Below are 27,945 nucleotides of genomic sequence, written 5' to 3'. Positions count from 1 at the left end.
GGGGGGCGAATGAGAATTGAAATATATCGAATGTATAATTATAGCTTGGTGAAGTGTAGTTATACAGCACGAGTAGTTGGTCACTCAACTCCAATGAAAACAAAGCCAATAGCTCTACCGGGTAAAACGAAAACTGCCAAACAATTTACGTTGCACCGGTGTCGCCATCTAGCAGTTATCCCGTGAAAGTGCATTTGTAGAATCAGACCATTAATTATATTAATGATGTCAAATTTATCTAATAGTGATTAATCATAAGTAACGACTTCGATTTTTGTCTTATTAAAGCGAAACTACGTGCTTGAAAATTAGGCAATTCGGCCATATCGAGTTTTTTGGGAGAAAAAAATATAAATAGACTAGCTATCTTACCAGAGTAAATCAAGTTACCGATTAGAATACCTACGTTGCCGATAAAGCAATAAGCACTGCTGATGGGTACCAATGGGAAATAGTATTGGAGCTGCGACGTCATAAATCAAACTCAAAGCAACTTTTCCATTGGTCGATGCCTTTGGTTTGAATAAATCGTGGGGACTTGATTTTTCTGTTCAGTAATATTATTAATGAAACAAAAATTTAAATGAACATATGATACTTACCACTTTGTTGAAAATTGTACAGTAACATAGTCATGCATAGGAAGTTAACGTAATTATAAAAACTGAATTGGTTTCAATTTCTTTTTTAATTAATTATTAAAAAATGGGTGTCCTGCAGTTGATCATCTGCAGTAGATGGAAATGAATTTCCCCAGTATATCTGTAATCGTTAAGAATGAGAATAGTGTGATTGTCTAATGTTTCATTAAAATGTTAACTTTCTTCATATAATTTCCGTGAATTGATTTGACTTATTATTTAAATAATTATTTACTTAATTGAGTAAGGAAGATGAGCTCCGACAAAGCAGCCACAAAAACTTCTCATTATCGCAGAAACGAACGCGAGGAAGCAGATTTTGGGCCACCAATGGATCTGTCATTTAAAAAAGCTACAAATATGGATGGTAATTTACCCATTTTTTTTCAAATGTGTAACTTTCCTTCTGTGCCTGCCCGAAGGTAGAAAGACAGAGTGGAAGTTTAAAACATGGATATAGTTGTGCTTCTACGTACGTTGAATGATTCTAGAGATCTGGCTAAGGAGACTGCACGTTCAATACGAACAGGAAAAATTCCATTAAGGTCATCGAATAAAAGATTCCTGACAAGTACATTGTGGCTGAATAATAATTCTTTGAGCTCCATGTCAAATTTGGATAACTTGGTGAACCAGATTCTAGACGATTCATCCAGACTAGCTTGGTTGGATTTGTCCTTCAATAATCTGACTGAAATAGGAGACGAAATCACAGCTTTTCGGCAATTGAAAATTCTTTACTTGCATGGCAATCAGTTGGCAAACATCGGACAGATAACGAAGCTACGTAAGTTAAGAGTACTACGTAACCTGACTCTTCATGGAAATCCAATAGAACATGAAAACTCCTATCGAGTCTTTGTCATCATGGCATTGCCCCAACTCAAAAAACTCGATTTTTCCACCATAATACCCGAGGAGAAGCTTAAAGCTGCGCCTCCTGGATTCTTCAAAGTAATAAGCTCCAATATTACAACATAGGATATTTATCCTCAATTGGCTATTTACAATCTCAAATATTATAGACGGGAGAACGAATTATCACGAAATTTTTCTATATATGTCCAGACAGACACGCACTCCCGCACGTTTTTAAAACTGTAAAATTTTCATTTCTTTCTCTTCACAACAAATACTCACACTTTCATACGTTTACACTTTTTTTATTATTACTCTTATAAGGCGAAAGTATACCTGATTTTCTAAATACCCGAGGGTTTCCGTCCATTTGTCCTATTACCTGTCCACTGTATAACGTTTACCCCAACGGTGCACCGTATGACTCATACCGTGTGCCCCAGCACTAAATTATCGGTATAAAAGTTATATTTTCTAAAAGAAATTTACGAAACAAAAGTTCGTTTAGCGAATTCACAAAGAACTCAACAAGAGGCACCAATCAACGAATGTCCACCGTCGAGTTCCTGGAAATCCCCTGGTTGATATTTTCGGATTAAAAAAGAATTATCGATGCTTGAGCGTACTCGAATTCAGTGTCGTCGATGCTTACTACGATGTTTACTGGATTTCTCCGTGTCGCGATCCCTTGAACGACTTCGTGACCTGTATCGACTCCTGGAGGATTTGTGACTACCCGATCGTCGTCTCTGCGCCTTTTTCGGCTTCCTCGACCTCCCGTGACTGTGACTCCGTGAACGGCTTCTACTCCCATGCTTCTTTCTTTTCGAGTGCTTCGTACCTTCTCCACGTGATGGTGACGTACTCGCTGTCCTCGATCGCCTACAAATAGATTTTTTAATAATAAAAATAATATTCACTGCCTATAACTTAGACATTTCTATATCACACAATATAGATTAATTAAACGCATTAAAAATGTACGGTTCTTAATATATACAGTACCAAGATCAATGTACCTGGGTGACTTAGTCCTTTCAGGTACAGCATGAGTTCCACTACGACTAATGAAACCACCCCATGCATTATGGTGCTTAGGCAAGGGTGGACTTGGTGTATGACCATCAGTTTCCCCTCTGGCTTTCGTTCTGGCTTCCTCGTACTTGCGGCGGAGTTCTTCTACTCGTTTTTCTAATTGTTCAGGCCTTACGCGAGGTCTAAAGTAGAGCCTAAGAATTCTTCTACAAACATCTCTGATGGACACCTCAGTCACTTTAAACAGACAGAACCACGCAGGTGATGATGGCAGTGGAAGTTGTAATTGACGAGCACCCAAATAGACGCAGGCGCAAGCAACGGTTTCTGGTTGATGCCGAAGAAATACATCAGAACGGAGTGAGTCGTTCATGTAATTCCAGCATTTTTGCATCAAAGCAAGATTCTTCTCATAGCCTAGCACCTAAACAATCAAAGGCAAAATAGTTCTATATTGATGTACAAATATTTTCAGAATATATCCGGATATTATAGTGAAGTAATACTAATTCCAAACAGATTAATGATTTACCTGTAAATACATGACAATGATTTTGTGTGGATGCTTAACGTGGACACAGAATCCCAATTCCTTTAGAACACGCCGTTCTGATTTGATCACTTGATTTTTCAATGCCACGTAATTCTGATCAAGGATAACAGGCTGTATTGGTCTGTAAAGAAATTAGCAATTAGGTTAATAGCTTTGATTTAAAAAAAAAAAAAGAAAAAAACAATAAATTTTTTAAAACATACTTTTGACCAGAAACTTGTTTAATGTGATTAAAAACATTAATCACATCTCTTATCCTCCTTGGAGCCTCTTCAATTTTACTAGCCAGACAAATGCAGCCCATTGCTGTTGTCTCCATGTTATGGCGTACAAGAGATTTACTATAGTAAAATCTTTGAAAAATAACTTGTCCTGTAGCCATCGCAACCTGAAAATTAAAATGTTATTTTACAAATAAATGTAGATTTTAATTAATAAATGAAAAACAAATTGCGAATTAAATTAAAGATTGTACACTCACTACACTTGAGCATTGCTAGTGATAAACAATGCAACAAGCATGGATTCCAGAAAAACGAGGTTACGTTACGTTACGTTATTTACACGTACGAACAGGTAAGCTGTATATTTCTTGCAAAACTTTTCAAATACCTGGGGTAATTTCAATAGAATTCCAGCAGTTTGTATGAGTTCACAGCCGAGAATTCTCAGGTCGGTTTCTGTTTCTGCGTCCAAACCATCTAGATGCGACGGTGTTGAGTTGAGCTTCTCCTCCGGCAAGAGGCAATTTTGTAAAGTTAACACAATCTTCCCATAGGATTTCGCATTGTTGGATGCCGTAACTTTCGTCGTCGCACTCATTGTCTTATATACAAGCCTGGGCACTCAGGGAAAATCAGCGAAAATAGATGTTCTGTTTAGGACATAGTCCCCGCGACACTTTTCGTATAACCTATACGTGCAGTGTACGCTTCGTACGATACCCATCGAAACGTTTCCACCGGAGTGAGGAAACTCTTCAATTCAGCGAAGTGGTGGAGTTCAGCGAAGTTTAGTGAAGTAGCCAACCCCAGCTTCGCATCGGCGTAGCACTAAGCCGCTTAGGTCAGCGACACAAATATGGCCGATGCAACCCAAACGTGCTCCAATCTTAATTCTTCAATTACTTTTATTAAGATTTATGATTTTGCCATAAAAATCATTGATAACGCTTGCTTACGTATCTATTATTACTAAGAGCAACTCCATGTTATTCATATCTCTGATAGAAATAGGCAATACTAGTTTTTGGGGTAATCCAGAAAAGTACATAGGCGTATGAGCGGGTCAATTTTTTGTCACTAGTTAACAGTTATTTCTCTGTCAATGCATACATCTTTGTTCTCTGTTATTCGTGGATCGTGTTCTTCTAGTTGGCCCACAAATGGCCATCGTTGTCAAAATACGAGCGATTTTGCTTAGGTTTCGCTTTATTTTGCTCCATCGAGTATTCAGTAGGACATAAATGATCGACGCATTATAGCGTCAGATCGTCCGATGTGAAATGTTCAAGTCAAACTTTAGTTAGCTCGGGTTTAATAAGAAAAAATGCTGCGATTTCTATCGCGTCGGCGGGGACGCAGTCTTGGCGGACAGACTGCTTCGTCCCAAATCAAGAATCAACGGCTACTCAGCAACAAAAATGTTGTTCAGTGTCGCGTTGTTCTCCTCGACGGAACAGATTTACCAATTGAACTTTCTGTAAGTTTTTGGAACATCGGTGTAAATGCAGGCCTTATCATTTACTTCTTTCGCTTATATCTTTCTATATTTAAGACTAATGGCCAATTTCTTCACCTTCGGATAAAATTTATCCTCCGGATAAATCCCTAGCTAACCAATCATTTTCAAGTTTTAGAAGTTTATCCGCAGGATAAATTTTATCCGAAGGTGAAGAAATTGGCCATAGTACAGTTAAAATATTGTTTCGAATAGCTCCGGATTCATTATCAAACTATATTTTGCAACGTAACTCAGGATTGTATGTTGTTATATTCTGTTACAGAAAAAGGCTTTGGCCAGTGACTTGTACGAACAAGTCTTTTATAGCCTGGATCTCATTGAAAAGGATTATTTTGGTTTACAGTATACAGATAGTAATAATGTTCAACATTGGCTTGATCCTACTAAACCAATTAAGAAGCAAGTTAAAAGTACATACCATTTGTATGCTTACTTTTGTCATACAATATTGTATAATGTATACAAACTTTAATACTAAATTTTTATTTAGTTGGGCCACCATACACTCTGAGGCTAAAAGTGAAATTCTATTCATCCGAGCCAAATACACTGAGAGAAGAATTGACGCGCTATCAATTCTTCTTGCAATTAAAACAGGATGTTCTTGAAGGAAGATTGCACTGTCCTCATCCCATTGCTGTCCAATTGGCAGCATTGGCATTGCAATGTAAGAAAATCTTATTAATCAATAAAAGTGATTAATATAGTTGCAATGCAGGTCCATGGGGAAGAAACTAATTGTTCTAACATCTTATCATATTGTTTTCGTTATTTCCTTTGATTTACAGCCGAGTTGGGTGATTATGATCCCTCTACACACAGTGCAGCAACTGTATCTGAATTTCGATTCGTACCGGGCCAAACGGAGCAGATGGAGCTAGAAATTCTTGAAGAGTATGTCAAGTGCTCTGGTCTGAGTCCTGCGCAAGCAGAATCTGCCTATCTTTCAAAGGCCAAATGGTTGGATATGTACGGTGTAGATATGCATACGGTCCTGGGGAAGGATGCCTGCGAATATTCATTAGGACTTACTCCAACCGGCATCCTCGTCTTCGAAGGAACTCAAAAAATTGGTTTGTTCTTCTGGCCGAAGATCGGACGCTTGGACTTTAAGAAGAAGAAACTTACGCTCGTTGTTGTCGAGGAAGATGACGAAGGGCGTGGCGAGCAGGAGCACACCTTCGTCTTTCGTCTGGTGAATGAGAAGGCCTGCAAGCATTTATGGAAGTGTGCCGTAGAACATCATGCCTTCTTCAGATTACGAGCACCTGTAAAAGGTGCCAGCGGTAGACAGAACTTCTTCAGGATGGGTTCTCGCTTCCGATACTCGGGTAAGACAGAATTTCAAACGACGCAGCTGAACAGAGCTCGGAGAACCGTACAATTTGAAAGAAGACCAAGTCAACGTTATGCCAGAAGACAAAGTCACGTTCTTAGAGAGCGGCAGAGGCAAACCGACGTTCCTCAAACATCGAATACAACTGCCACGACAACAAGCACTACAACAACTACCAGTAAATTTAAATTACTATGGTGCCACAACAAAACATTATGCCTGTTCACGAAACATCATGTAATTTTTTTTTGTATTTTCTCAGCAGATGAAGAAATTTTGCAGCGTCAGCCAAGCCGATGCAGCACAAAGTCTTCGGATTCGGGTAGCGTTCAAGGCGCATCTTCGCCACTGGTGGACTCCCTATTGAAGAGTTTAGCAAAGGATCAGCAACCACCAGAACCGAGAAATCAAACAGCCATTTCGACTTCGGAGAAAGAAGCAGAACCAGTTAAACCGAGTCTTACTGGAGAATCATTAGCTTGTTCCACTCAGCTCGTACCGAATAATCAGGTCGGTGGTGCAGGATCTCTTCCGCCCAGGACACCAATTCCTCCGGAATCCTTAAAGTGCAATATCCTCAAAGCGAAGAGCCTAGAACTCGGAAAAAACTCTAATCTTGTATCCGTTACTCCGTGTGACAATGCTTCGAGTCTCAATGACAAGAATCAACATTCAGATGCTGCTGCAACTATTGTTTCCGTGGTAAGTTTATCGTTCGTTAATGAAAATTCCATATTAATAATACATATAGTGAGTTTACTTGGTATAATCAATAAGGAATTAATATTTTACCAATTGATTTTCCTTAATGTTTGTTCTTATCTGTATAAAAGTTTGCATAGAATAAGACGAAGGCAAAAGAAAATTTGTTGTTTTTGTTGTGCCACGTTTTTGTAAGTGAGAACATATTATTGTTTTAAAAAAGTAAAAATCCTGTACGTTTTTATGCTGCTAACGTTGCTTACGTCGCTTAATTCGCTTAAGTTGCTTAAATTGCTTGTACGTTAGGGTGGAGACAAGCTGACTCTATCCGTGAGTGGATCATCGGCGACCTCGAAACCAGCAACAGACGACTCAGTGACAGTTACCCATTTCTCTCTGGACAGTTGGGGCCAGATCGAACAGAAGACTACGGGACTAAGTCCCAAGGTGTCGAACAATCAATCCCAGGCCCAAACTCAACCACAAACGACAATTCAAGCTCCACCTCAGACCCCTAATCAATCTCAGAATCCCTTCAATCCTTTCACCAACGTCGAAATGACGACCGTCGAGGAGCGCCGGAAGGACGAAGAGGAAGCCAAGAAAAACACGAATCCCTTTATCGATTCGAATCCGTTCCTAGGACTCTTGAATCCTTTCAAAGATGAACAGCCTTCTCCAGAAAAAAAGACAGAACCTGAGAAGCCTAAAACCGGGGCGAGGATTGTGAAGACTGAAGAGATACAAACTACCACGACTACCGTGCACAAGGTGAGAATTTGTTGCTTGCTGGCTCGCTCGTGTTTCTTGGACCGTTGGTTTTCGTTTCGTTTTCCATTTTCTTTATCCATGCTAAAAGTAATTCTTCAATAACGATGCACTCTGTCACCTTTAACAAATTCAAGTACTGATTTCCCTCTAAAGTCTTCTTCAGGAATTTATGCTTTAAGAATCTTTTCTTTCAGGATGATGTTCCGGCTGCTTCGGATATCAGTCCTTGGCTCGTTGCTGAACCTTCACAATCCACATCGCAAACTCTTGCGAAGCAACACACTGTTATTACTCGTAAGACAGTAATCACTACGCAACTTTAGGCAGCATATGAGAAACCACTGTGTGCTTGGAGGTTTAGAATTTGATATATATACATGTCCCTTATACTATGGGATCATTCGTAGTGTCGAGTATCACCTCGTCGTAATGAGAAATTAAAGACATCGTCTAGCGAATTCTGATGAGTTGTTTTTTCACAATATAATTAAAGTTTCAATACGATGATAATAAATGACATGCTGAGCCCACACTACGAATAATCTCTGACAGGAATCTCTATGAAATAAACCACAGTTTCGTGGAGCTGCATTGTAGTAGATCGCCATGCAATGAGGCAATCGATCTCCTTTTTATTTTTCCATATTAAAATGGAAACGAGCCTATTTACACAGACTGAAATCGAATATTGATTATCGGCGTGCTGTGCAATGACTTTGGACCCAACGATAAAAAAATAAGCAGTAAAACCTGTGCAAGTCAATTGGTTCAACAAAAAGTATTTTACAAAATGTTTGTCAGAATTTGCCAACTTCTCAGGTTTACCTATACTCATTCTTGTCATTACACTCACGTATACTTAAAGGCAAGCTACTTGATATTTTTGATACTATAACATTGTGTGAATGTAATATTTGCACTTAAAGGAAGACAAGGATAATTTGAGATAACATTTATGAACATTCTTTTGAAATGTCTCAAAGAGTCCTTGTACTTCTTGCATATAGGCAGCATTAGTGTCTACTTGGAATTTTATGTATTATTTACTTTTTCACATTCCTCTGGAGGAACAGGGACCCATATTGTATTAGTAATTAAGTTATGTGAGATGATGCAGGATTTTCAACATGGCTTTTCATGTACAATACAAAGAACGTACCTCGTTTTCAGTGGAATATATGTCTACAAGTAAACAAGTATTGGAAATAGATTCAATGACAATGGGAACTAGTTTTAAATATTATATGGATACTTAATACTAATAACGAAGTGTACTTTAATCTGTGCAAATCTTTTTTACTTTGTTGAAAACCCTGTATAAGTGCTGATGATATACTACACGACATACACGTTTACACATTAATATGTATATTATTTAGTAAAATCCCTAATGTATTCCGTCCCAAGATCATAAATACATATATATATACAATGTTATTAATGTATCTAGATTATGGAATCCTATGCTACATTAAATCTATGTGTACACATTGTATTACACATTGTAAAGACGTGCCTTTTGCCTTATATTAATTGAATCATTAATTCAATTATTAATGTTCAACAACACATGATTCGATGGAAATGACTGATGGACACTTGTCTTCCAAATATGAAATTAAATCTTCAAAGATTATTGACTGTCACACTTGTTGCCAAAAAGTGAAAAAAAAACAAATAAGATTGACATAACAGACAGCCTTTTCAACAATGGGTAGAGGATCATGTTTATCTGGCAATTTTCCAATAGAATCGGAGATTTGTCTCAAGTCCTTTCCACTTACTTTTAAACAACTGTTATATCTCTTGAACAAAGAAAAATGATAGACAATGCTAATGTTTTTGTTAGACTATAATAAGCTGTCATAATATACTTCGGCATGTACATTCCATAATATTCTAACAAATCAGTAAATAAAGTATGCAATATAAACGTTGTAACTTTAAGAAATGTTTAGAGGAACAGACAATTGAATTTACCCACTTTACCCTCCGCAATGCTGTAATCAATGGTTAAACTGTAATAAAGTGAATTTTTATAGTTGAACAATTGAACGAACCATTGAAATTTCTTAAAAATATTGATAAGTATTTTCATATGCCGTTTTTCGGCCAGAATTGACTTCAATAGAAAAAGAAACGGTCAGTTTGGAATCGCATTGTCCAGCATTGTCCTTTCCTTTCTTTAATGGCGATAAGATTGACTTCATTAGACTGAGAAACAATGGATTCTACGGATTCGGTTGTGACTTGTCCTTACGATAAAAATCACCGTATTGCAAGGAGTCGCATTCAGAAACACATTGTCAAGTGTCAACAGGTGTGCATAGCTTTTATTCTTGCAAGTATTTTGAGAAAGGCTTGTTTCAAAATCCTAGCACCACATGGTCACGTTTTTATTTATATTAGATATTTAATAGGGAACTTATTTTTATATTTACAGAATTATCCTGAAGGTTATTTGGAAATTTGTCCTTATAATGCAACCCATCGATTCTTTCGACATGAGATGCCAGACCATATGAAGAAGTGTCCAATGCGATGTTTCCTGCATCTTGAATTGCATCAACGTTTGTGTTCATTATTTATTTATAATATATATTTCTGTCTGGTCATAACGTTTTAATTTTTACATGTTTAGGCACTCGCTCTCATGGATATGTCAAGCGTACTCCTGTAGTACAACCAGAGTTACAAGTTGAATGTGATGAAAGTTGGGATGGAGATGATGATGTTGGAGATTGGCAGAGTGAAACTTATCATAGTGTTCACTCAGAACGATACAAGTATAATCAACAACCTGTCAATACTCCTTTGGAAAATGCTTATGGATCAAAACATCTGTAAGTAATATATGATTTACATCATTGAGAAACTACCTTAACACAGAGATTTAAAAATTTCAACTATATTAGGAAAAATGATCCAACAAAGCTGACCATACGAGAACCTCGTGGTTTGGCTGAAGCTGAAATGATCGACATGGACTCCACTGTGGAAGATGTAGAATCAGTCATAAGTGTAATGGCAATTGGTCGTGGTTCTGCATCTCGTAGAGCACGCGAGTCGCTAAGTAAGAAACCTGGTTTAGGTAGAGGAAGTTCTTTCGACAATTGAGAAGTTACTTTCACATACCGTTACACCATTAATATATCTAATGTAATCTTAAAGTATCCTACATGAAACCAAAGTGAAATTTACTTTTATATATTTTTGACAATAAGGAAACACTTGTAATTGACAATAGTCCTTATGAAGTTCGATTATTATATATATAGTTAATGTTTCATGTCTATTGAATAGATACACGGTCCTTTGAGTGTTTTTATTTCTCAAAATGAAAATGACATCGTAATAATAATTAATTACTTTAACTACAATTATATCTGCGATTCTATAAATAATATTAGCTTTAATTTCCTTGAATAATCCATCTTGCTCGACGGCGTTTCTCGTTATTTTTTCTCGCTGTTTTTTTTTCTTATGTACGTCGATTTTGTTTCAATAAATGTAAATGTGAAGTGACCGTAGCTCAGTTTCGTCGACTTTAAGGAATAATATATACAGATAATTATAATGTATTTTTTTTCTCAATCTCTATAAGTTGTTCTGTCGTGTTCGAACGATTCACATTGAATTTCATCCAACATTCGACCAATTCATTTTTATGTTATTACAATGCGATTCGGAAACTATATACAATTGGCGCGTGAGTAGTGTCTTTTTATTTCCATAGAAATGGGATTCAGTCCCACTCACAATCGAGAGATCCTCTTCTTGTCGTAAAGGAAACCTATTACAATTTCACAAGGATTTCTTTTACGATTCACTTACACTGGCACGACGTTATATCACAATGTCAAGAAGAAGTGAATGTCAATCAGCGACTTACTACCGAATATAAGCAACGTAAGTTACCAGAAGCGGCTCTAAGAGAAAAAAAAGAAAAGGATAAACGTAAAAACGCTCTGGCTTGTAAAAAGGAAGCTGTGAGAATTCTCATTTCATGCGAAGACGATCCATTTCTGATAAATGCAATTCCTGTTCGTCACGACACAATGTTCATTCGCCAGGATCTACGCGACATCCAGCTTCTGCAAATTGTCTAGTCATTTGGCATTAATCGCAAGAAGATCCAGGCGATTCTGTATATGCACAAATGTGCTAATAATAAAAGATAATGAACGAGCAGGATTCATGAAAATTTGGAAGTTTCGCGCGAGAAATGCCATGATTGCATTGTCCAGGAATCCAAGAATTCAGGTGACCATTAGTAAAGACAAGAAAAAATAAACGAGTAAAAAGGAAAAAATGGACGCGAAAGTTGAAAGAATGCGTGGAAGTCGAGCCAGGTCGTTTGGAAGAATTATCAAAGGAGCGTATTAAGGACGCTATGATAACTTTTGAAACGTGGGAAAAAAAAGAGAAAAAATATGTGTCGGTGTCCTCTTATCACAATAGACGCAAGAACATTTTCTCTCGTTCTTATGTTTTCTTCTCTCTTACGTTCCTCCCTCCCAACTTCGCGTCCCACCATGTTTATGTACATTAACGAGTTGCTTATATATCGCGTGCTCGGAGTTAATATTGGCAGTTCCCTAGCTGCAGTCTGTCGATCATTTATTATTGTATAAAAACTGTAAATTTATTGAGCGCAATTGTTGCACAATAGCGAGATCATTGCACTGCGTTCATCTACCGCACGCGCCTCTCATTATTATATCCGTACCGCTCTAGCACAGTGCGGTACGCATTTCGCAAAATTATCATATCTTCATATTTCATTTTTGCTCTTCGCTTTGTTTTCTATTTCTTTTTCTCTCTTTCTCTCGCGCTCTTAATTCATCCGATTCTCACAAATTCACGATATTCCTTCCATACACGCATACACACACACATATTTATTCCACCAACTTTTCACTCTTGTCCGGTCTCACTTCGCTGCCGCAAGTCTTTATTTTCGTACTGAATATAGTTTGTCACATCCAATATGCGTTCTATTATTTCATTTCGATTTCGTACTTTGATACGTTATTATCACTTAGCACCACTTATATGTTTGCGGATTTTTTCTTCTGCTGCTTCCACGCGGAAATTCTTTCTTTCAGGTCCAGTACTATAAGTGAAAGAAGTAATAAAAGGCGTGATAAAGAATTTCAAAGACCTTATCAACGTGGTAGGTGGTACTCACCAGGAGTGAGCATATCCTCGCTGAGGGGCTGCCGACTGAAAGGGTCTGTAGCACTGTTCAATAAATGGCGCACAATGACTGCCCTGTCCATCACGATACCCGAGGGAAGCTTAACCGGTTCCTCCATGAGTGTGTCCATTAAGGGATCCCGGAATTCCTCAGGGGCATCCCCGTAATCCTCGTCTCGAGCGCGATTGTCACGCGCAATCACTGCCGCACGTTCGGCAAGAGCCATGAAACGTTCGATCTCCGTGGTTGTCTTGATATTGGAACGTTCCAGTCGGTTGGCTGCGTCTGTGAAGAGCTCTTTGCAGAAGGAGCGCTGAAAGAGAGAGAGAGAGTAAGGCATTAAAGAGACTGATTTCTGCATGATCATTTCAATTCTGAGTACGTACTTCATCGCTTGCCAATGCCGCAGCGAAGTTATCACAGTCAAGATGCAAATAAATGTCGACCAACTGACTGAGCAAGGTCCTTGGCTCCCATCCATACTTCTGAGGTTTTCTCACTTTGAGATTCTTGCACTTGGGACCGCAAAGCTGCTGCAAGTTAAAGTTCAACATGGCGCTAAGACGACCGACGAGCTCTGGCCTTAGGAAGGGTTCAGTGATGTCGACCGTGAGGTAATGAAACATGGACACCGTCTCCTTGGCCAGCGTTAAGTAAGAGCGAGCCTGCCTTTCGTCAGCAGTCAGCTGTCTCGATCTGGACTGCTGCTGTTCCTGGGATAGGGCTGACCAGCTACTCACGTCCCACATTAGTTCCTGTACCTCATGAATTCTTTTGAGGGACTCGAGACTCTCGTCGAGGAGGAAAGTCGTGTCGTTCATCAGCATGTTGATGAACTTGACGAATTGCTTGCCATTATTGCTCTCGTTGACAATGGATGCTCGATGCACTGGACTATCCCACATGGATTTGAGTATCAGACTGATGTGATAGCGAATTGAGAATTTGTCATAGAATTCTGAGCTCGACCCTGTCGTTTCTACGTCCGTGTAGAATTTCATCAAGTAAGATGCAAGCAAAGTTTTCGATATGGGATGAGACATCACCTGCTCGTGTAGAGTCTTTGTTCTTCCCTGTAAATGAAATATCACAGATGCGTCAAAAGCCTGGGAGCAGCTTCTACCAGAGAAATCGTACGTCGCACTGCTGGAACTTGGCCAATATCACTGTTTACATCGTAGACCTTGAGCTTTTCGCGGAAGGTACGATTGATATTTTTGGAAGACAGTGTCGACGCACTCTCCTCGTCGTAGGCGCATGACTTGAAATTCTGAGCCAGACAAAAAAAAACAGACCTGAACGCTGGGATTTATAACGTAGAGAACCTCGATGATCTTGGCGATGAGGTATGGATTACGAATACAGTGCGGCGTACATATCACAACGAGCAGCCAGGTGATCAGAGAATTATCCATGTTGTTCGCCACTACGCCAGGATTAAATCTGCATGGAACCAATATAATTGAACATGAATGACCGTTCCATTACTATGCCTTTCAGTCTCAAGAATAGAAATTGTAACGCAGTAGCGAAACTTTCATAAGATATACTGATTTAGTTGAGCAACCATTAGGATAATAAAAATACATTTTTGGGACTGAAAGGCGGCACATGAAGATGTACTTACTGAAGTGCGAACAACAGAAATTCGGCAATGTCTTCAACATACCACTCGGGCAGAGCAGTGAATTTGTTAGGTACATTTTGCGACAATGGTAGTTCAGGAAGTTGATTACCAGGTGACGTCTGAGTAAGAAGACTCAAGAGGACTTCGGCAACCGATGTGTAAAAATGTAAGGAGCGTCTTAGCAGAATTGGATCGATGAGACCAGCATCGGCGCAAGCCTTGGATTTCCCGAGTCTCTTCAATTGCTGCTTCCATCGTTTGATCAGTTCTTTGTTCTGTCCAGCAAAAGGCGCATCCTTCCATTGAGGTTCCGTCATTTGCAAGTCATCGACCATCTTCTGGAGTTCCCGTATCGCTCGCAACCTTCGTTGGTATTTCTGTAATGCCGGCAAGAGAGCAACGTGATGGCAGTGTAACGTGAGAAACCAACATTGTGTCGGGAACTTCGCTTCGGTCCACTTATAATTGCTTTCAAGTTCCTTGATCCACTCGGCAACCTCCTGAGAACTTAATTTGAGCCTGGTATCGTTTTTAATCTCAACAAAGCTAGAGGGATGAAAGGGATACAGAGTGTCTACAGTGTCCAGTTTTATCTTCACCGAAAGCATTTGTAGCACTGATAGCAAATTCAGCATGAAACCGTCGCCGGCCAAGGCGAATTCCTCGGTCTGAATTTGGGCGCGTTTCTCATTGTGTCTCAAGAGAGCAGCCAAATAGGCCAGCGTAGCTTCGCGACAATTGCTGTTAGCCAAAATGGCATGGAGCATCTTGTGAAGCGAAGTCCTGGTGCTTTCTAGTTCCTGCTGAAGAGTCAAATTCATCGATTTGTCCGTCGATGGGTTACCGCTGAAAAATTTTTCAGCGACTTTCGGTTGATCTTCAGCGAATACCGAGACTGAGAGGAATGGACCTAAGAAGGAAGTTCGTGCCAGCTCCCGGCCAACTGCTGTCGTCATGACGTCTGGCAAAAATTGGACCTGATGAGTAATCAGACGGCATATTGGACGTAAATTTCCACTGGGACCGCAACGAATCTCTATGAGCTCCTCCAGAGCTTCGATAGGTCTGCGATGTGTATTTCCCACGAGACTACCTTGTTGCATCGACAAGTAAAGTCCTTGTAGGAGTGGGGTGAATATCTTGTTGAATGTGTGTGGATTGGAGTGAGTTCTGGCTACCAGCTCGTGCAGGAAACCGCGAGGAAGCTCCTGGGAAAGTACTGGATACAACAGTGGACTCGTTGAATTAATGGAATTCGAGGTTTCGTAGACGCCTATCAATCCTTGAAGAACCAAACTTGCATGCTGCACGCATTCGGCACGTAGTACGGCGAGAACTTCGGACAATGGCGGTACGCTTGATCTCTGTAATAAGAAGTAATATATTAAGCTTTGTCCATCTTCGTGGAACAAGCGTGCCATCCTTAAATTTGGCAGACCTTCGGGTGATTTCTTTCCTCTGTTGCGACTCGGGAATAGCAATCTAGCAAATAAACGAGACTTCGGGGTTGTGAGGTTTTTCCACTTGAAACAGGAAGTGCTGCTAAGGGACACGACGGCAGAGTCACAACAGGACTGAGCAATGGACTAGCTTGACTGTTTGGACTGTCTTCTCTGTCCGAAGAAACATCCATGTTAATTTCTTTCAGCGGGTCTTCACCGCGTGAAAACATACAAAGAACCTCCATCAGTGCCAAGTTTGCTATGTCTGAGACATCCACCAGTTGATGCTCAAGTGCATTAGCTGCTGTTTGTGGGAGAAATATATTCCCTTCGGTGGACTCTTTCCAAGAAACACAAAGTACTCGCGACACTATTGCATGAATCTGTTCTACTGTGACTTCGGTACTAGAGCTGGTTGTGCGCGATCTGACTGGATCTTTTCTATCTGATTCTTCAACTTCCATGTTTTCAATGCCAGAATCAACATCAACACCAGATGTGTTACATTGCTTTTCACTATTGTCTGGCTGTTCAACTTCCATAGGGGCGCTGGCCTGTGGCTGTTGTATTGGTGGAGACATTATAGATCCTGTTAAAATGTTGGATGGGCCAGGAGTACTGGGTGCCTCTTGTTCAGTGGTAGAACTGCCCTTAGAACCAGCAGTGTCAAAGCCTGCAAGCCTGGCTAATCGCCTTCTTCTCATCTGAAAATCAATTACCTCATGACATACATTGTAACATCGCAACAAACATGTAAACTCAAAATCAGATCACAAGATTAAATAGGCAACACGAACATAGTACTCGTGACTAAGATAATAAGAAGAGCATTAAGTCAAGCCTAATAATATGGCTAGAAAAATTATTTTTAAAGTGAATATATATTATTCAAGAGCCTCAAAGCTTAGTGTATCAGATTCAATAATGTAATAAATGTTTTTTTTTAACAAAAATAGAATATTGATGCATAAAGATTAAAACAGTATTTCCAATGACGTTGGATAATTCATCAAGGAAATTGAGTACGAGCTCTGTTACATAATTTGAACTGAAAAAGAGAGTCTAGAGTATGAAGAGAAGTAAAAGTTCGAAAGCAGTCCATTGTCTCTTGTTCCGGAATTCCGTACGTTCCGCTAAGTCAGTATTAATTCGCTTTGCATAAATGAGACGCGTAAACGCGGTCCGTCGAAACGGCCTGAGTAGAATGACGAGGAGACGGTGGAGAAAGAGAGGCAGGCTACGACAGAAAGATCGTGCAGGTAAAAGAGAAAAGAAGGATCACCTCCTCCTGGCTGAGTTCGCTCATGGCGATCGGAGTAGATCTTCTCTGTTATGCTTTCTTCCTCTTGGCCCGTTCTTCTGCTCGACACAACTCGATTCTCGGTTACTCGACAATAACGGGAAAAAACGACGATCCTCGTTTTCGTGGCCGAGATGTGTCAGAAATTTGGACAGTCACTCCACATCTGTTTGGGGTTTGGACGTGAGAGCAGCGATCTCACGCCGAGTCACGGGTAATCACTGCCAGGCTGCGTCGATTCTTCAAAACAGCTGAGCAACCAACAGCACTACTGTGGCGCCATCTGTGCGCTTCCCTTACGAAAAACGGCAAACTGGATCAGGAACAGCAACGCTCTCTGGAGGCTAATTCCACAATGTTCAACCGCGAATGACGAATCATGGGTAATATTTTCAAACGAATGGCAGCTCGGTTCACCATGAATTATCTACTGAATACGTCTGCAAATCTTAATTTTAAAAAACTATAAAACTTAAATCGACATTCCAGCTAAGAGGTCAATAATACAAATTCAAAGAATATTAATAAATTAATATTATTAACTCAGAACAGACACGTTGATATAACAAATATACCAATAACATTATAATATACTTGAGACCTGTTACGATACGATGGTTAATGTAGACAGGCGCGGGCCCTAGTCTTGCTCTTAAACGTATAAATCAAGAAAACAATTTGTGTTATTTACAGTACAATATCAAGAAATATAGGTAAACTAAAATTACAGTTTAACATAGAATTCCTACTGATGGATAGATAGGAGATAGGATGAATATCGGAGAGGAATAGGGGATGGGCTTACATAAATATGAATAATAATAGTAACAGTAATAATAATAATATAGACGTATTGTACAAAGACAAAGCTCTTAGGGACAAGTGCAAATTCACTTTTGCGCCTCTTACAATTAGTATGTAATATGTTAACGCAAAGGTCTCGGTTCTCGTAAACGTATAGAAAAATCCAGTAGTGGCGTTTCTGACTGCCGTCGTAAAAAAAACACAAACCAAGACTAGTTGAGGCGTTACTTTAGAGATACGCGACACCGACATTATTGTCCAATTACGTTTAAGTACGAGATACAAATTTAATTAATGTTACGTAAATGTAATTATCGTATGAACGATTGGCGCCATTTTTTTTGCACTGTTGTCTGTTCGCGTACTTTAAAGAGTACAAAGAATATTGAATACGTGTAAAAGTCTCGCAATTCGTTATCCTGTGCTTCGGCGACGTAGCTAATGCGATGAATCTAATTATTTCTGAAGATTTGCAAAGCCTGGCTGAGAGATTAGACGAGAGAAAAAAATTAAAGAGTCGCATGCCATTCGAAATGGATACACAGACGTGAACTGTTAAATTGAGCCTCGCAGGAATTTTTGACGTAATGGATCGTGGATGAAAATTTAAGAAATAAGAAAAAAAAGAATGTAGCTTTGGCTATTTCGATGATATGAACGATATGTTATTCTCGGATAGGCTTAAAGTACGTTGACGAGAATCTATAAGTAGAGTAACAAATAAAAAATACTTTACGCTACTGCTTCCGTCTTTGATCGATAAAAGATACCTTTTGTCCGCGTTAATGGCGCATTGCCTACATAGTCGTGTTCATATGTGAATGTTTGCGCTACTATATGATAGGACTGTAAAAAGTACTCGAAGCTATTATAACATTTACAAAAAAAAAAGATGATTTCTGCTTGTTCTTTTAAGCTCTAGCCTCTCAAGATTCTTTCGCTTTTCTTAATCTTCATTTCAATATATCAACATCTCGAGAATGTTTGTCAGGACGAAACCGAATGGTATTGTATTCAATTGTATTGAAATTTATATGCATAGAATTCTCGACAATAATTGAACGGGCAAATAAATGATCCAAGCGTAGCTGCCGAGTTTTAGGAAAATCTCTGGTTTCTTTTTGAATTTCATTTTGATTACAAGTAAGGAAGGGGGTCAGCTAGTAAGCACACGATGACGTATAACATCCCGAGAAACATATTAAGTCTTGCAGTTTGCTTGGGCACGCTTTGTATCTTCTTTGGGCTGCGGAAGAGCTTTTCTATCCTGAAGGCAGCAGGCAGCGTAACTAGAGGTAAGAGAAACCATACGGAATACCTGAGAGCGAGTACGACAAACGTAATGTATGGTGTGAAGAGAAGAAAAGCATAAAGAACGTGAGACGCGGTGTGCCCTATAAGAATAGCTAGAGTCACAATCCCAGCACGTTTATCGCTCTCTAAGTCTCTGGTATTGTTGCTATGGAGAATGGCTTCAGTGTTTAATGCCAGGGGTATAGCGTAGTACATAGTGCCCCAAAGGACATAGCCAGTCTGTGCCATAAAAGCGAATAACACAGAAATGGGCCCAAATATCACTAGGATCAGTACATCACCCAAGGCAATATACTTCAGTCCAATTCCTCCAGTGTATAAAAATGAAGATGAGAGTCCTCCAAAGTAAACCAAGGCCAAGTGCTCCATTTTTGCTGGCGAAATAGCAGCCAGTACAATGAAGCCAAAACATCCAGCAGCATAGAGTAGTGCACCCAACGAAACTAGCTCATCTTTTGAAAGTAGTTGATCCACAAGGATCCTGTCATCACTCTTGCGACTGTCTACACCTTTGACATAATCAAAGTATGTATTTACTACATTACCCGCGCCATGGACGCACAACACTGTGTATAATGTCAACACAAAGGAGATCCAGCTAAAGCTGGTCAAGCCAATTAATCTGTATGCCAATGCTGAACCCAGAAGTGTTGGCATTAGTGATGCACTCAAAGACCATGGTCGCACTGCCAGAAAATATGAAGACAGCTTCATCAACGGTGAGTTCAATGTTAATGAACTGCTCGATAGCTTGCTGCTCTCAGCTTCTCCTGCACTGCACTGTACTCCATTTGATATCATGGCCATTTTACTGAGCTTGAACACAAATTTAATATTTATTGTTAACATGCATTCAAAATTGTATATATGCAGTTTGCAAATGAGGGTACATTAATTGTTATAAATGTCTTTGACGATACATCACATTTAGAAGAATGCGTGAAAATGCGTGGCAAGGACATACACTATTATAACATATGACAATTTAATTTACCGTTAATTCTTCTCAGAGAACAGCAAGCCAACGAGCAAGCAAACGTGTAAGACACTGGCAAAAAGATGAAGAGACAAATCAGGTTAGGACAGCCTCCATATTTCTCAGACGACGCGCTCGTTTCTCAAAGACATCAATAGCGCTTGGGAGATATGTCAGGTTCAGTCAGGTTATTGAATTCGTCGGTCGTTTAGTTCCTTGACATTTTGCTTGTCGATTTAATTGAAATTAAAGAGCCCGTGCGTGTCTATACGAGCAATAGATTGGTGACGTGTTTTCAACGATTTGTAGGTAGCGCCACCTCTTGTATTCTTAGGAGAAAACTTGTTTCCAGTTTCACTTCTGACATTTCTTGAGGCATATGAACTGACACTAATTTTAATGACAAAGAATTATTACTCTCATTGTAGGTTTAACAAATGGCTTATAGAATTGTCAAATTTTAAATTTATCTGTTAATTAATTTTTGCCTCACAGTTTGAGCAAATAGTATCATCTTGTCATTTGATTTGACATTAATTCCGGTTATCACGTGATCACTCAGCACTGCTGCCACCTGCCAGTCATGGAAGGAAATGTAGAAAACAATATAATTTTCAAACATTAAAATCAATTTATTGTAAAGCAATAGAATACATTTCTTATGTTAAATAGTATCTGTAATGTCTTAAATAATTGATAATTATATCAATACTTCTTATCAACTTCAAATATAACTGTAACCACAGGAAAGTCATCTTTCGATTTAAACAAATTTTATTCGCTCTAGTGGCGCCACCATTTGATAAACTATAGTGACTATGGGGACAAGCATCCGGTCGTATTGCCATTTATCAAGTCGCTTCTTCTGCTGGTGCGTCGCTAGCAGTCATTACTTTACCTGACTTTAACGTGGTTGTTACGTTTTCGTGAAACTTCGCAGGTTCTAGATATTTCGACGAAGTTCTCTCGTGCTAATACGCAATTTACGATATCTGGATTTGCTAGAAAGTACTTTCCATTTGTGGACGGCAAGTGTCTAGATTTGTTAAAGAGGAAATATCTTCTAAAAAATGTCCCTTTTCGGATCCCTTATGGGCGATTTCGAAGACGACCCCATTTTCGGGTAAGTGTTCTACTACATTCGATATAGATTGAATTTGCTCTAAATTTTGATTAGTTGTTAAACTTATAAGTTTATATTAACAATCCTCTTTTGGCATTGTTGTCTATAATTTTAGCATGTGAAAAAGTTAGTTTCCCTAGAAACCAATTTCTATTTATAAATAAGTTGAACATCATTTCGAGTCTTCTCTTTGAATGCTATAATTTGAATCTATGTCATGTAATAGAAATTAAGAGCCTCAGGAAAGAACAGAGGGAGCAGCGTGTTGTATTTTGGATTGTGGGTAATGAAGTATAATTACTCGAATTGAAATACTTTTATTCATTACATTTAGATAAACAATAATTTGTATACTTTGCACTGAAAATTGTTTTTATGATTTCAGGTCTCATATGCGGTCTATGCGCCACATGAACAACATGATGAATTCACTGTTTGCTGATCCATTTGGGATGATGGGAGGTGGAGCACCTGCACTGACTAATGCACCTCATCGTGCACGTCACAATGATCTTCAGATGATGCCATTTGGATTTCCGCAAATGCCATCTTTCAACATGGGTCAAATTTTCACAGACTTTGTAAGTTACTTTTGTAATTTTTATAAATTCCTGATTTTGTAATGCATTTTACAATCATTTTCATATTCTTATCTCAAATGATTATAGGATAATATGCCATCTGGTGGAAACTGTCACTCCTTTACAAGCAGATCATTTGTATCAATGACAAGTGGACCTGATGGACGTCCACAAGTATATCAGGAATCTCGTTCCACAAGAACTGCACCTGGTGGTGTAAAAGAGACTAAGAAAACTGTATCTGATTCTCGCACTGGAACCAAGAAAATGGCAATTGGTCATCACATTGGGGAGAGAGCACACATCTGCGAAAGAGAGCAAAATGTTCATAGCGGAACTCAGGAGGAGCATGAGGAATTTATAAATCTGGAAGAAGGTTAGTATTTTATAGAATCCCCATTTGCATTTTAAAGCATAATAATGAACTGTTTTTACCCTCCGTTTTTTTTTTTTTTTTTGTAATCATTAGAGGAAGCTGAAACTTTCAACAGAGAATGGGAAAATCGTACAAGACGTGAGGCTGGAAGTATTCGTGAAGTGGATTACGAAACTCATGGAACATCTCATCACAGGAACCGCACTGAAAATAATCAATTGGCACTACCAGCACCAACATCCAGGTAAATCACGATCACTCAATTCTTTCCAAAGTAGATCCATTCCGTTGTACACGGTAGGACACTATTTCTCTTGCATTGATGGCAACCATATCAAAACCCAGTACGTAATTAAATTTGAAAAAACTAAAACGATAGAACTTATATAGTCGAATCATATTTATCTTATTTATTATTCTACATGGGTGCAGCAGACGCAAGAAGCACGCAAGACATAGCTTTGCAAGAAAAGCCAAGAATAATTAGAAATCAGCAGTGGCTAATTGGCATCCCATTCTCACACTCAATCGTATTTCCACGTATGAACAATCCTAAAATAAAATCTTGCATGTATGGCCATTCTCTCTTTTCTACATAATAGTATAATACTCTAGTGTCATCTCTCGGCACAAGTAGCTATATGCAATCACTTAATAAATATTTCAACAACAGTAGTCTCCGATAGTCTAAATCCAAAAACTACAATATTATCAGCATAGCGTCGTGGATCGCTAGATTCTAAGCATCTTTAGAACTTGCACACCTAAATTAAATTTTCTGTTTCTTATTTTTCTCTGAATGTACCTTTTTTTTTATTTATTTTTCTTTTTTTTTTCCTCTCTCTTTTATGTCACTGGTCTGGTCGTGGTATCGGTATGCTTTATAACAGTCGACACTCGAATCGCTCAAGGTGGTTGCCATCTCCAAGGCGAAGTATAAGAGCCTTGCAATCTACTTCAAAATCTTACGGTCCCTCGCCAAGCTCACGGTAAGTCCAAATTAAAAGAAAAGAAAAAAGAAAACTGGACAAGAACTCACGATACTTCTAACATAATCTCATGGAACTGAATATCTATCCCGCAAAAAATCGTTTCGTATCTAACCACAGAGAAATCAGCATCCCATATATTTATTCCCAGTAACATCAGTGATAAACCACATGCTTATCGCGATAATCTCACCACATCCGTTGCATCCGATTGGCTGTCTATAATGAAATCTAAATGATCATTGACTGTCTTGCGTTGCTCGTAAGATTCTAAGAACTTGTACGATATCTTAATAACTTGGAGTGATCATGGCAGTAAGCTTTAATTTTGTGTGAATCCAAAGTCTTTATTTCGTCGATGTGACGCATGATTGACAACATCTTGACTACACGCATATTTGTTATACTTTTGTTGAACGGACGCAAAAATTTCTTTGAAACTACAAGTCTAAAACTGTTGGTGGAATATCCTGTCTTATGTATTGCAGGTTTGGCCGCAAATATTAATAACATTAAAAAGCATAGTGTACACGACGGTGACGCTTGTGCAACGTAAGTACGTTGCGTTACATTTTCTCGTTTCTTTTTCTCTTTCTGGTTAGAAATGCTGCGTGACGTTTAAACTTGAAACGCTCGTGCTATAAGTATACGCAGACACGTCTTGCCGAATAATCTCCTGATTGTCGTCAAGCAATAATTGAACCTATCAATAATGTACCTATTTCTTGCATCACGCAAACGGCTCGGATTTAGATAAAAGTTCGTCTAGCGTAGAATTGAGTTTGCGAAAGTTTAACGTATATTGAGAGTTTGCTTAGTAGCTTTTTTGTTCTTTTTTTTTTTAATTTATCACTTTTCATCGTTCCTATCCACAACGTCCGAACTTCCACATTCTGCCAATTACCATACGCATCGTAGTTGTATATTTTTTAACATACATGGATTCGATTTAATTGATGATTCCCTGCCAACAATCATTCAGTGTATCATCGTTAGGTTATGCTTGTTACAGCACCTCTTGAATTAATGGCGAAAAGCACACCCACATGCACAGTAAATTTCCACGCGATGCATGACATTCATCAAAACCCACGTAATACCTATGAAAGTCCCACTCAATAAAAGAAAAACAGTGTTCAGTAATTCACGTATAACGTACAAAGGAATTGATTCTTTAAATAATTTACGTTAAGTTAGAAATGACAAAAGCTGTTGGTGGACAAGGAAAGGAGGAATATTTCTAAGTGTGACCTTTTTTCATTTCTATTCCTATGATTAGCTCTGCTCCGGTAGCCGATGTGAAAGCAACGTCGTCCAGCACTTCGACCTCGTCATCGTCAGCAGTACCGACCGGAACGTCCACCACGAGCCGCAAACGAGAACATACTCCAGATATCGAATCCAACAAGAAACGACACGTCGAGTCGACTAAGGACGACTAAACGAACATTTTTTTTGACCAGACGAAAAAGAAAGAAAAAAATATCTTCGGCCAGGAATCAATTAAGAGTCTTGCAACTGTAATTCCTTGCCGAGGTTTTCCATAAACATTAACTGTAGCTCGCTTTCTTCATCCGGTTATTCCTTAAAGTCGATGCGATATCTCGGTAAAACATCCTCCTTTGAGTACAAAAGAAACTAAGTATTTTACGTATGTAGACGACTGCCATTATTTATGTACAAATTAATTGGTATCTTATGTATAATTTACCTGCGGCATATTATGTTGCGTGACGACTAAAAAACGATTCTAACCTTATTAACAGTTCCGACCAAAAATTAACTTTACCGAGAATCCATCGTATACAAACAAGCATATTAATCGTCATTGTATATCGTAATTATTCGATTAATTAGCGCCAACATTCATTTACCAATCGTATAATAATTTGGAGTTTTTTTTTTTTTTAAGTGCACGTTAACTCGTCCTTATTGTATTCGACGATTGTATCATCGGGTATTCTTAACCCGATAGATGTTTATAAGCACATAGACATAGTTTCCTTCGTAGACTTCTACAATCGTTTCAAAGATGAGTTACGAATTCTGTATAAGTAGAGAGGTATGATAATGAAGGATGAACGAATTATTAATCTCACTCCAATAGTGATTAGTTTAAAGGGGAACGCAGGAACATCAAAGAATAATCATTCTGGATAATATAGTTAATATTAGTAATAGAAGAATATTCGTATTCTAATTCATGCAACATTCTTATTATACAGACTGGCGTATGTTATCTTGTGTGCCACAAAATGGACGCTATGGTTGTACCCAATATTAAATAATATAAAGGCTCTCTCTTTGTCGTGACTCAAAGATTCCTGATATTTGTCGGCGTAATTAAAGAGATCATTAGTCTCTCTAATGTTCATCTACTTGTATTTACACTGCGTCGACTGTATCGTACTAATGTTTAAGGATTTCGCGTAGTTCTGGCTGCGCCAAAATTACGTCTACGATATTCTGAATCGTTAAACGTGGAAAAGGATTACGGATTCTTTACACTGGGACAGGAATTTCGCAATAATGAATATACTCTTTAAATTACGTCTCAAAGCTCATTCGCTACAATTTATTGAAATGAAAGATACAAAAGCGAAGGATAATTTAATCCATTATAAGTAATTTAGAAGCATAGTATTTTTTTCCCTCACATTTAATGCGTAAGAAGTAAAATCATAAGGAGTTACATGAAATAAAAGCATATTATATCTCATATCGATATTACTGATTCCCGTTATAAAAAAGAACCCACTGTAAAGGGATAGTAAATAAGAGCATAAAGCCATCGTCAATTTTAAGGTCTTTGGTCAGAAGTCAACGGATTTTTATTCGTCCACCAACTCAGTCATTTTCCGTTGAAATGCAAATAAGAAAAGAAATTTGAACTAGAAAAATATCTATACTCAATATTTTTCCCCCCGATTAACTGATAAGCAATTCATAAATGAACTTAGCCCAATACGAATTATTTACGCATAACGAAGCAGAAATGCGACAGTGAAAAGTAAAGTAAAGATAACATAAGAGGAAAGCTGGCAAAATAAACAAAAAGACGACGTAGTAGCGTTGTTATCTCGGCACCACTGCTGGCACTGCGTTTTAGACTTCTGTTAATTGTCCTCCGCCAAAGTGTTGATTCTTGCGTTAATGGCCAGTAACTGTGCGATGAACGACGTGTCGCTCATCACGGTAGCCAATGCAGACAAGAAGCCTTTCAGATTCTCGCAGGTCATACCCAGCTGACGAGCACATTCAGTTATTACCGTGGCTTCCTCGTTTTCTAAATTCACCTGAAAAGCAAGTAAACGTTATAAAACATTTTTCAAATTAGATGGGACCATACAGTTACTCATTAATTGCATGTTCACCTTTGGCGAACCACCGAACTTGCTGAAGGGCATTTTGACTCTCTTCTTTCCGTTTCCAGTCTGATGAAAAATGGTGAATGTCTGCTCGTTCTTCAGATCCAGTGTAACCGTAAAATAAATACCGGCAGTGACATGACCCTTGGTGTCGCGGGCCAACAATGTCCTGAAGTTGTAGACAAGATTTCTGCGCTCAGTCACGTCGATGGCAGTCAGGTAAGGCCTGGCCACGTAAATAAGAGCAACCTGGGTACGTTCCAGGGCTCCTGGTCGTGTTTCACGTTCGTGCCATTCGACGTAGTCAGTGTCTTGGGTGCATAGAGAGTAATTGTACTCTTTCTTGCAGCTAGGCTCTTCGGATTGTGTAAACCATCCAGTGTGTGGATATAACTTGTCGGCCATTACTGTTATCACACGAGCTACGTGGTAACCCGGATCGAGAAGTAGGACACCTCGACGTCCTGCGATTTCAATCTTCAAACATACTAGCACGTGTTCCTTTTCGCCACTATCAGCAGCTGGTGGACCACCGACGTAGCCAGCGATGTCTCCAATAGTCTGCAAACAAAACGATTCATCAGTCTTTCCATTGCTCTACCACGTTATCTCCTTGAGTAAAGCATTCAATAAAAATACATACCTCTTCACAGGACACCAGGTAAAGGCCGTTCGCCATTCCAGAGAATCTTTTATCGAGCGCGCAAAGTCTACGCAGGAGCTCAAAACCGAGACCCACGCAAGTGTGCTGCCCATGGATGATCAAAGGTTGGTACTTTCGATAGAACCTGTCCAGTGTGCTCTCTCCGCTCGCCGCATAGTCTCTGTAAAGCCTGTACAACAAAACGGTTCGTTAGGTTATCTTTCTTTTCTAAATCATCACTTTCTGCTTTCTTTCTTTGAAAAATTACCTAAGGAAGTTGCCAACGGTATCATAGCGTTGCTCGCGCAGCAGTCGTTGTGTCTCAAGCTCAACGCTGCCTGCTAGTTCCTCATACTGTTCGACCGTATTTACGGTCAGGGCTGGTGACTCGTAGTGGGCCCATACCGGCAGGGGTAGCGGCACACCCCTGATCCAGGGCCCGCGTGCCTGGCCCCGTGGCTGGCACCACGTTTCTGCCGTCTCGAGTCAACTTGGCCATTCGCTACCCCAGCGGCCAACTGTCGGCACATAGCCGTGCTCATCCCTGCAGCTGCTTATCGGCT

At 39.1% G+C, this 27,945-nt stretch overlaps 8 protein-coding genes across 15 annotated transcripts; 4 read left to right on the top strand and 4 right to left on the bottom strand.

The window, feature by feature from the left end:
• Positions 1 to 691: 691 nt before the first annotated feature.
• Positions 692 to 1,781, top strand: LOC107273297 (leucine-rich repeat-containing protein 51-like). Its single transcript, XM_025090641.1, has 2 exons — positions 692 to 1,008; positions 1,135 to 1,781. The coding sequence occupies exons 1-2, from the start codon at positions 894 to 896 to the stop codon at positions 1,620 to 1,622; spliced, it is 603 nt and encodes a 200-aa protein (XP_024946409.1). The 5' UTR covers positions 692 to 893; the 3' UTR covers positions 1,623 to 1,781.
• A 2-nt stretch (positions 1,782 to 1,783) lies between these two features.
• LOC107273294 (cyclin-L1) lies at positions 1,784 to 4,104 on the bottom strand. Of its 2 annotated transcripts, none has more exons than XM_025090639.1 (5): positions 3,700 to 4,104; positions 3,291 to 3,475; positions 3,067 to 3,208; positions 2,505 to 2,958; positions 1,784 to 2,381 (listed from the first exon to the last, which is right to left on the bottom strand). In XM_025090639.1, exons 1-5 carry the CDS (start codon positions 3,907 to 3,909, stop codon positions 2,095 to 2,097), a joined length of 1,278 nt encoding a protein of 425 aa, XP_024946407.1. In that variant the 5' UTR covers positions 3,910 to 4,104; the 3' UTR covers positions 1,784 to 2,094. The 2 variants fall into 2 exon arrangements, with proteins under 2 accessions (XP_024946407.1, XP_015606839.1); XM_015751353.2 differs by having other exon boundaries at positions 2,519 to 2,958; positions 3,700 to 4,101.
• A 291-nt stretch (positions 4,105 to 4,395) lies between these two features.
• Positions 4,396 to 9,168, top strand: LOC107273293 (band 4.1-like protein 5). Of its 2 annotated transcripts, none has more exons than XM_015751352.2 (7): positions 4,396 to 4,788; positions 5,093 to 5,240; positions 5,321 to 5,497; positions 5,619 to 6,344; positions 6,432 to 6,868; positions 7,175 to 7,639; positions 7,834 to 9,168. In XM_015751352.2, exons 1-7 carry the CDS (start codon positions 4,636 to 4,638, stop codon positions 7,960 to 7,962), a joined length of 2,235 nt encoding a protein of 744 aa, XP_015606838.1. In that variant the 5' UTR covers positions 4,396 to 4,635; the 3' UTR covers positions 7,963 to 9,168. The 2 variants fall into 2 exon arrangements, with proteins under 2 accessions (XP_015606838.1, XP_015606837.1); XM_015751351.2 differs by having other exon boundaries at positions 4,399 to 4,788; positions 6,429 to 6,868.
• Positions 9,169 to 9,724: 556 nt separating this feature from the next.
• Positions 9,725 to 11,019, top strand: LOC107273296 (gametocyte-specific factor 1 homolog). Its single transcript, XM_015751356.2, has 4 exons — positions 9,725 to 9,959; positions 10,083 to 10,209; positions 10,281 to 10,482; positions 10,555 to 11,019. The coding sequence occupies exons 1-4, from the start codon at positions 9,864 to 9,866 to the stop codon at positions 10,754 to 10,756; spliced, it is 627 nt and encodes a 208-aa protein (XP_015606842.1). The 5' UTR covers positions 9,725 to 9,863; the 3' UTR covers positions 10,757 to 11,019.
• A 55-nt stretch (positions 11,020 to 11,074) lies between these two features.
• Positions 11,075 to 17,596, bottom strand: LOC107273292 (ubiquitin conjugation factor E4 B). The gene is made up of 7 exons (XM_015751349.2): positions 17,191 to 17,596; positions 15,905 to 16,612; positions 14,467 to 15,830; positions 14,135 to 14,282; positions 13,226 to 13,912; positions 12,831 to 13,152; positions 11,075 to 12,755 (listed from the first exon to the last, which is right to left on the bottom strand). The coding sequence occupies exons 1-7, from the start codon at positions 17,212 to 17,214 to the stop codon at positions 12,691 to 12,693; spliced, it is 3,318 nt and encodes a 1,105-aa protein (XP_015606835.1). The 5' UTR covers positions 17,215 to 17,596; the 3' UTR covers positions 11,075 to 12,690.
• A 131-nt stretch (positions 17,597 to 17,727) lies between these two features.
• LOC107273295 (ubiA prenyltransferase domain-containing protein 1 homolog) lies at positions 17,728 to 20,784 on the bottom strand. 2 transcript variants are annotated; one of them, XM_015751355.2, is made up of 2 exons: positions 20,321 to 20,784; positions 17,728 to 20,137 (listed from the first exon to the last, which is right to left on the bottom strand). In XM_015751355.2, exon 2 carries the CDS (start codon positions 20,131 to 20,133, stop codon positions 19,150 to 19,152), a length of 984 nt encoding a protein of 327 aa, XP_015606841.1. In that variant the 5' UTR covers positions 20,134 to 20,137; positions 20,321 to 20,784; the 3' UTR covers positions 17,728 to 19,149. The 2 variants fall into 2 exon arrangements, with proteins under 2 accessions (XP_015606841.1, XP_015606840.1); XM_015751354.2 differs by having other exon boundaries at positions 17,728 to 20,142; positions 20,321 to 20,774.
• Positions 20,785 to 21,125: 341 nt separating this feature from the next.
• Positions 21,126 to 25,930, top strand: LOC107273276 (myeloid leukemia factor). Of its 5 annotated transcripts, none has more exons than XM_025090607.1 (7): positions 21,133 to 21,425; positions 21,652 to 21,704; positions 21,811 to 22,006; positions 22,094 to 22,382; positions 22,476 to 22,626; positions 23,273 to 23,371; positions 24,651 to 25,930. In XM_025090607.1, the coding sequence occupies exons 3-7, from the start codon at positions 21,818 to 21,820 to the stop codon at positions 24,811 to 24,813; spliced, it is 891 nt and encodes a 296-aa protein (XP_024946375.1). In that variant the 5' UTR covers positions 21,133 to 21,425; positions 21,652 to 21,704; positions 21,811 to 21,817; the 3' UTR covers positions 24,814 to 25,930. The 5 variants fall into 5 exon arrangements, with proteins under 5 accessions (XP_015606799.1, XP_024946375.1, XP_024946374.1 ...); XM_025090606.1 differs by having other exon boundaries at positions 21,652 to 21,708; XM_015751315.2 differs by lacking the exon at positions 21,652 to 21,704 and adding an exon at positions 23,860 to 23,923 and having other exon boundaries at positions 21,373 to 21,425; positions 24,651 to 24,789.
• LOC107273256 lies at positions 25,919 to 27,868 on the bottom strand (the record flags this gene model as incomplete). Its single annotated transcript, XM_025090608.1, has 4 exons — positions 25,919 to 26,667; positions 26,746 to 27,300; positions 27,383 to 27,572; positions 27,651 to 27,868. Coding segments are annotated over 4 exons (1,143 nt in total), but the record flags the coding sequence as incomplete, so codon positions are not given.
• Between the last annotated feature and the right edge of the window lie 77 nt (positions 27,869 to 27,945).

The sequence above is a fragment of the Cephus cinctus genome, unplaced genomic scaffold (assembly GCF_000341935.2).
Source record: "Cephus cinctus unplaced genomic scaffold, Ccin1 Ccin1_scaffold1553, whole genome shotgun sequence".
Lineage (NCBI taxonomy): Eukaryota > Metazoa > Arthropoda > Insecta > Hymenoptera > Cephidae > Cephus > Cephus cinctus.
The sequence above is the reverse complement of the archived record's forward strand: the minus strand, read 5'-3'. Positions and strand labels throughout refer to the sequence as shown.

Bases quoted from the DNA above. Each gene is read 5' to 3' on its own strand.
- LOC107273297 (XM_025090641.1), top strand. From the start codon at position 894: ATGAGCTCCGACAAAGCAGCCACAAAAACTTCTCATTATCGCAGAAAC. The intron at 1,009-1,134 runs GTAATTTACCCA...ATGATTCTAGAG, and splicing joins AAAAGCTACAAATATGGATG to ATCTGGCTAAGGAGACTGCA.
- LOC107273294 (XM_025090639.1), bottom strand. From the start codon at position 3,909: ATGAGTGCGACGACGAAAGTTACGGCATCCAACAATGCGAAATCCTAT. The intron at 2,959-3,066 runs GTAAATCATTAA...TTGATTGTTTAG, and splicing joins TCATTGTCATGTATTTACAG to GTGCTAGGCTATGAGAAGAA. The intron at 2,382-2,504 runs GTACTGTATATA...ATCTATTTGTAG, and splicing joins ACCCAGGTACATTGATCTTG to GCGATCGAGGACAGCGAGTA.
- LOC107273293 (XM_015751351.2), top strand. From the start codon at position 4,636: ATGCTGCGATTTCTATCGCGTCGGCGGGGACGCAGTCTTGGCGGACAG. The intron at 5,241-5,320 runs GTACATACCATT...ATTTTTATTTAG, and splicing joins AATTAAGAAGCAAGTTAAAA to TTGGGCCACCATACACTCTG. The intron at 7,640-7,833 runs GTGAGAATTTGT...CTTTTCTTTCAG, and splicing joins CCACGACTACCGTGCACAAG to GATGATGTTCCGGCTGCTTC.
- LOC107273296 (XM_015751356.2), top strand. From the start codon at position 9,864: ATGGATTCTACGGATTCGGTTGTGACTTGTCCTTACGATAAAAATCAC. The intron at 9,960-10,082 runs GTGTGCATAGCT...TTATATTTACAG, and splicing joins ACATTGTCAAGTGTCAACAG to AATTATCCTGAAGGTTATTT. The intron at 10,210-10,280 runs GTTTGTGTTCAT...TTACATGTTTAG, and splicing joins GCATCTTGAATTGCATCAAC to GCACTCGCTCTCATGGATAT.
- LOC107273292 (XM_015751349.2), bottom strand. From the start codon at position 17,214: ATGAGCGAACTCAGCCAGGAGGAG. The intron at 16,613-17,190 runs GTGATCCTTCTT...ATTGATTTTCAG, and splicing joins GCGAACTCAGCCAGGAGGAG to ATGAGAAGAAGGCGATTAGC. The intron at 13,913-14,134 runs GTCTGTTTTTTT...TTTCATTTACAG, and splicing joins TTATAAATCCCAGCGTTCAG to GGAAGAACAAAGACTCTACA.
- LOC107273295 (XM_015751355.2), bottom strand. From the start codon at position 20,133: ATGGCCATGATATCAAATGGAGTACAGTGCAGTGCAGGAGAAGCTGAG.
- LOC107273276 (XM_015751313.2), top strand. From the start codon at position 21,373: ATGTCCCTTTTCGGATCCCTTATGGGCGATTTCGAAGACGACCCCATT. The intron at 22,007-22,093 runs GTAAGTTACTTT...AAATGATTATAG, and splicing joins GTCAAATTTTCACAGACTTT to GATAATATGCCATCTGGTGG. The intron at 22,627-23,272 runs GTAAATCACGAT...GCTTTATAACAG, and splicing joins CTACCAGCACCAACATCCAG to TCGACACTCGAATCGCTCAA.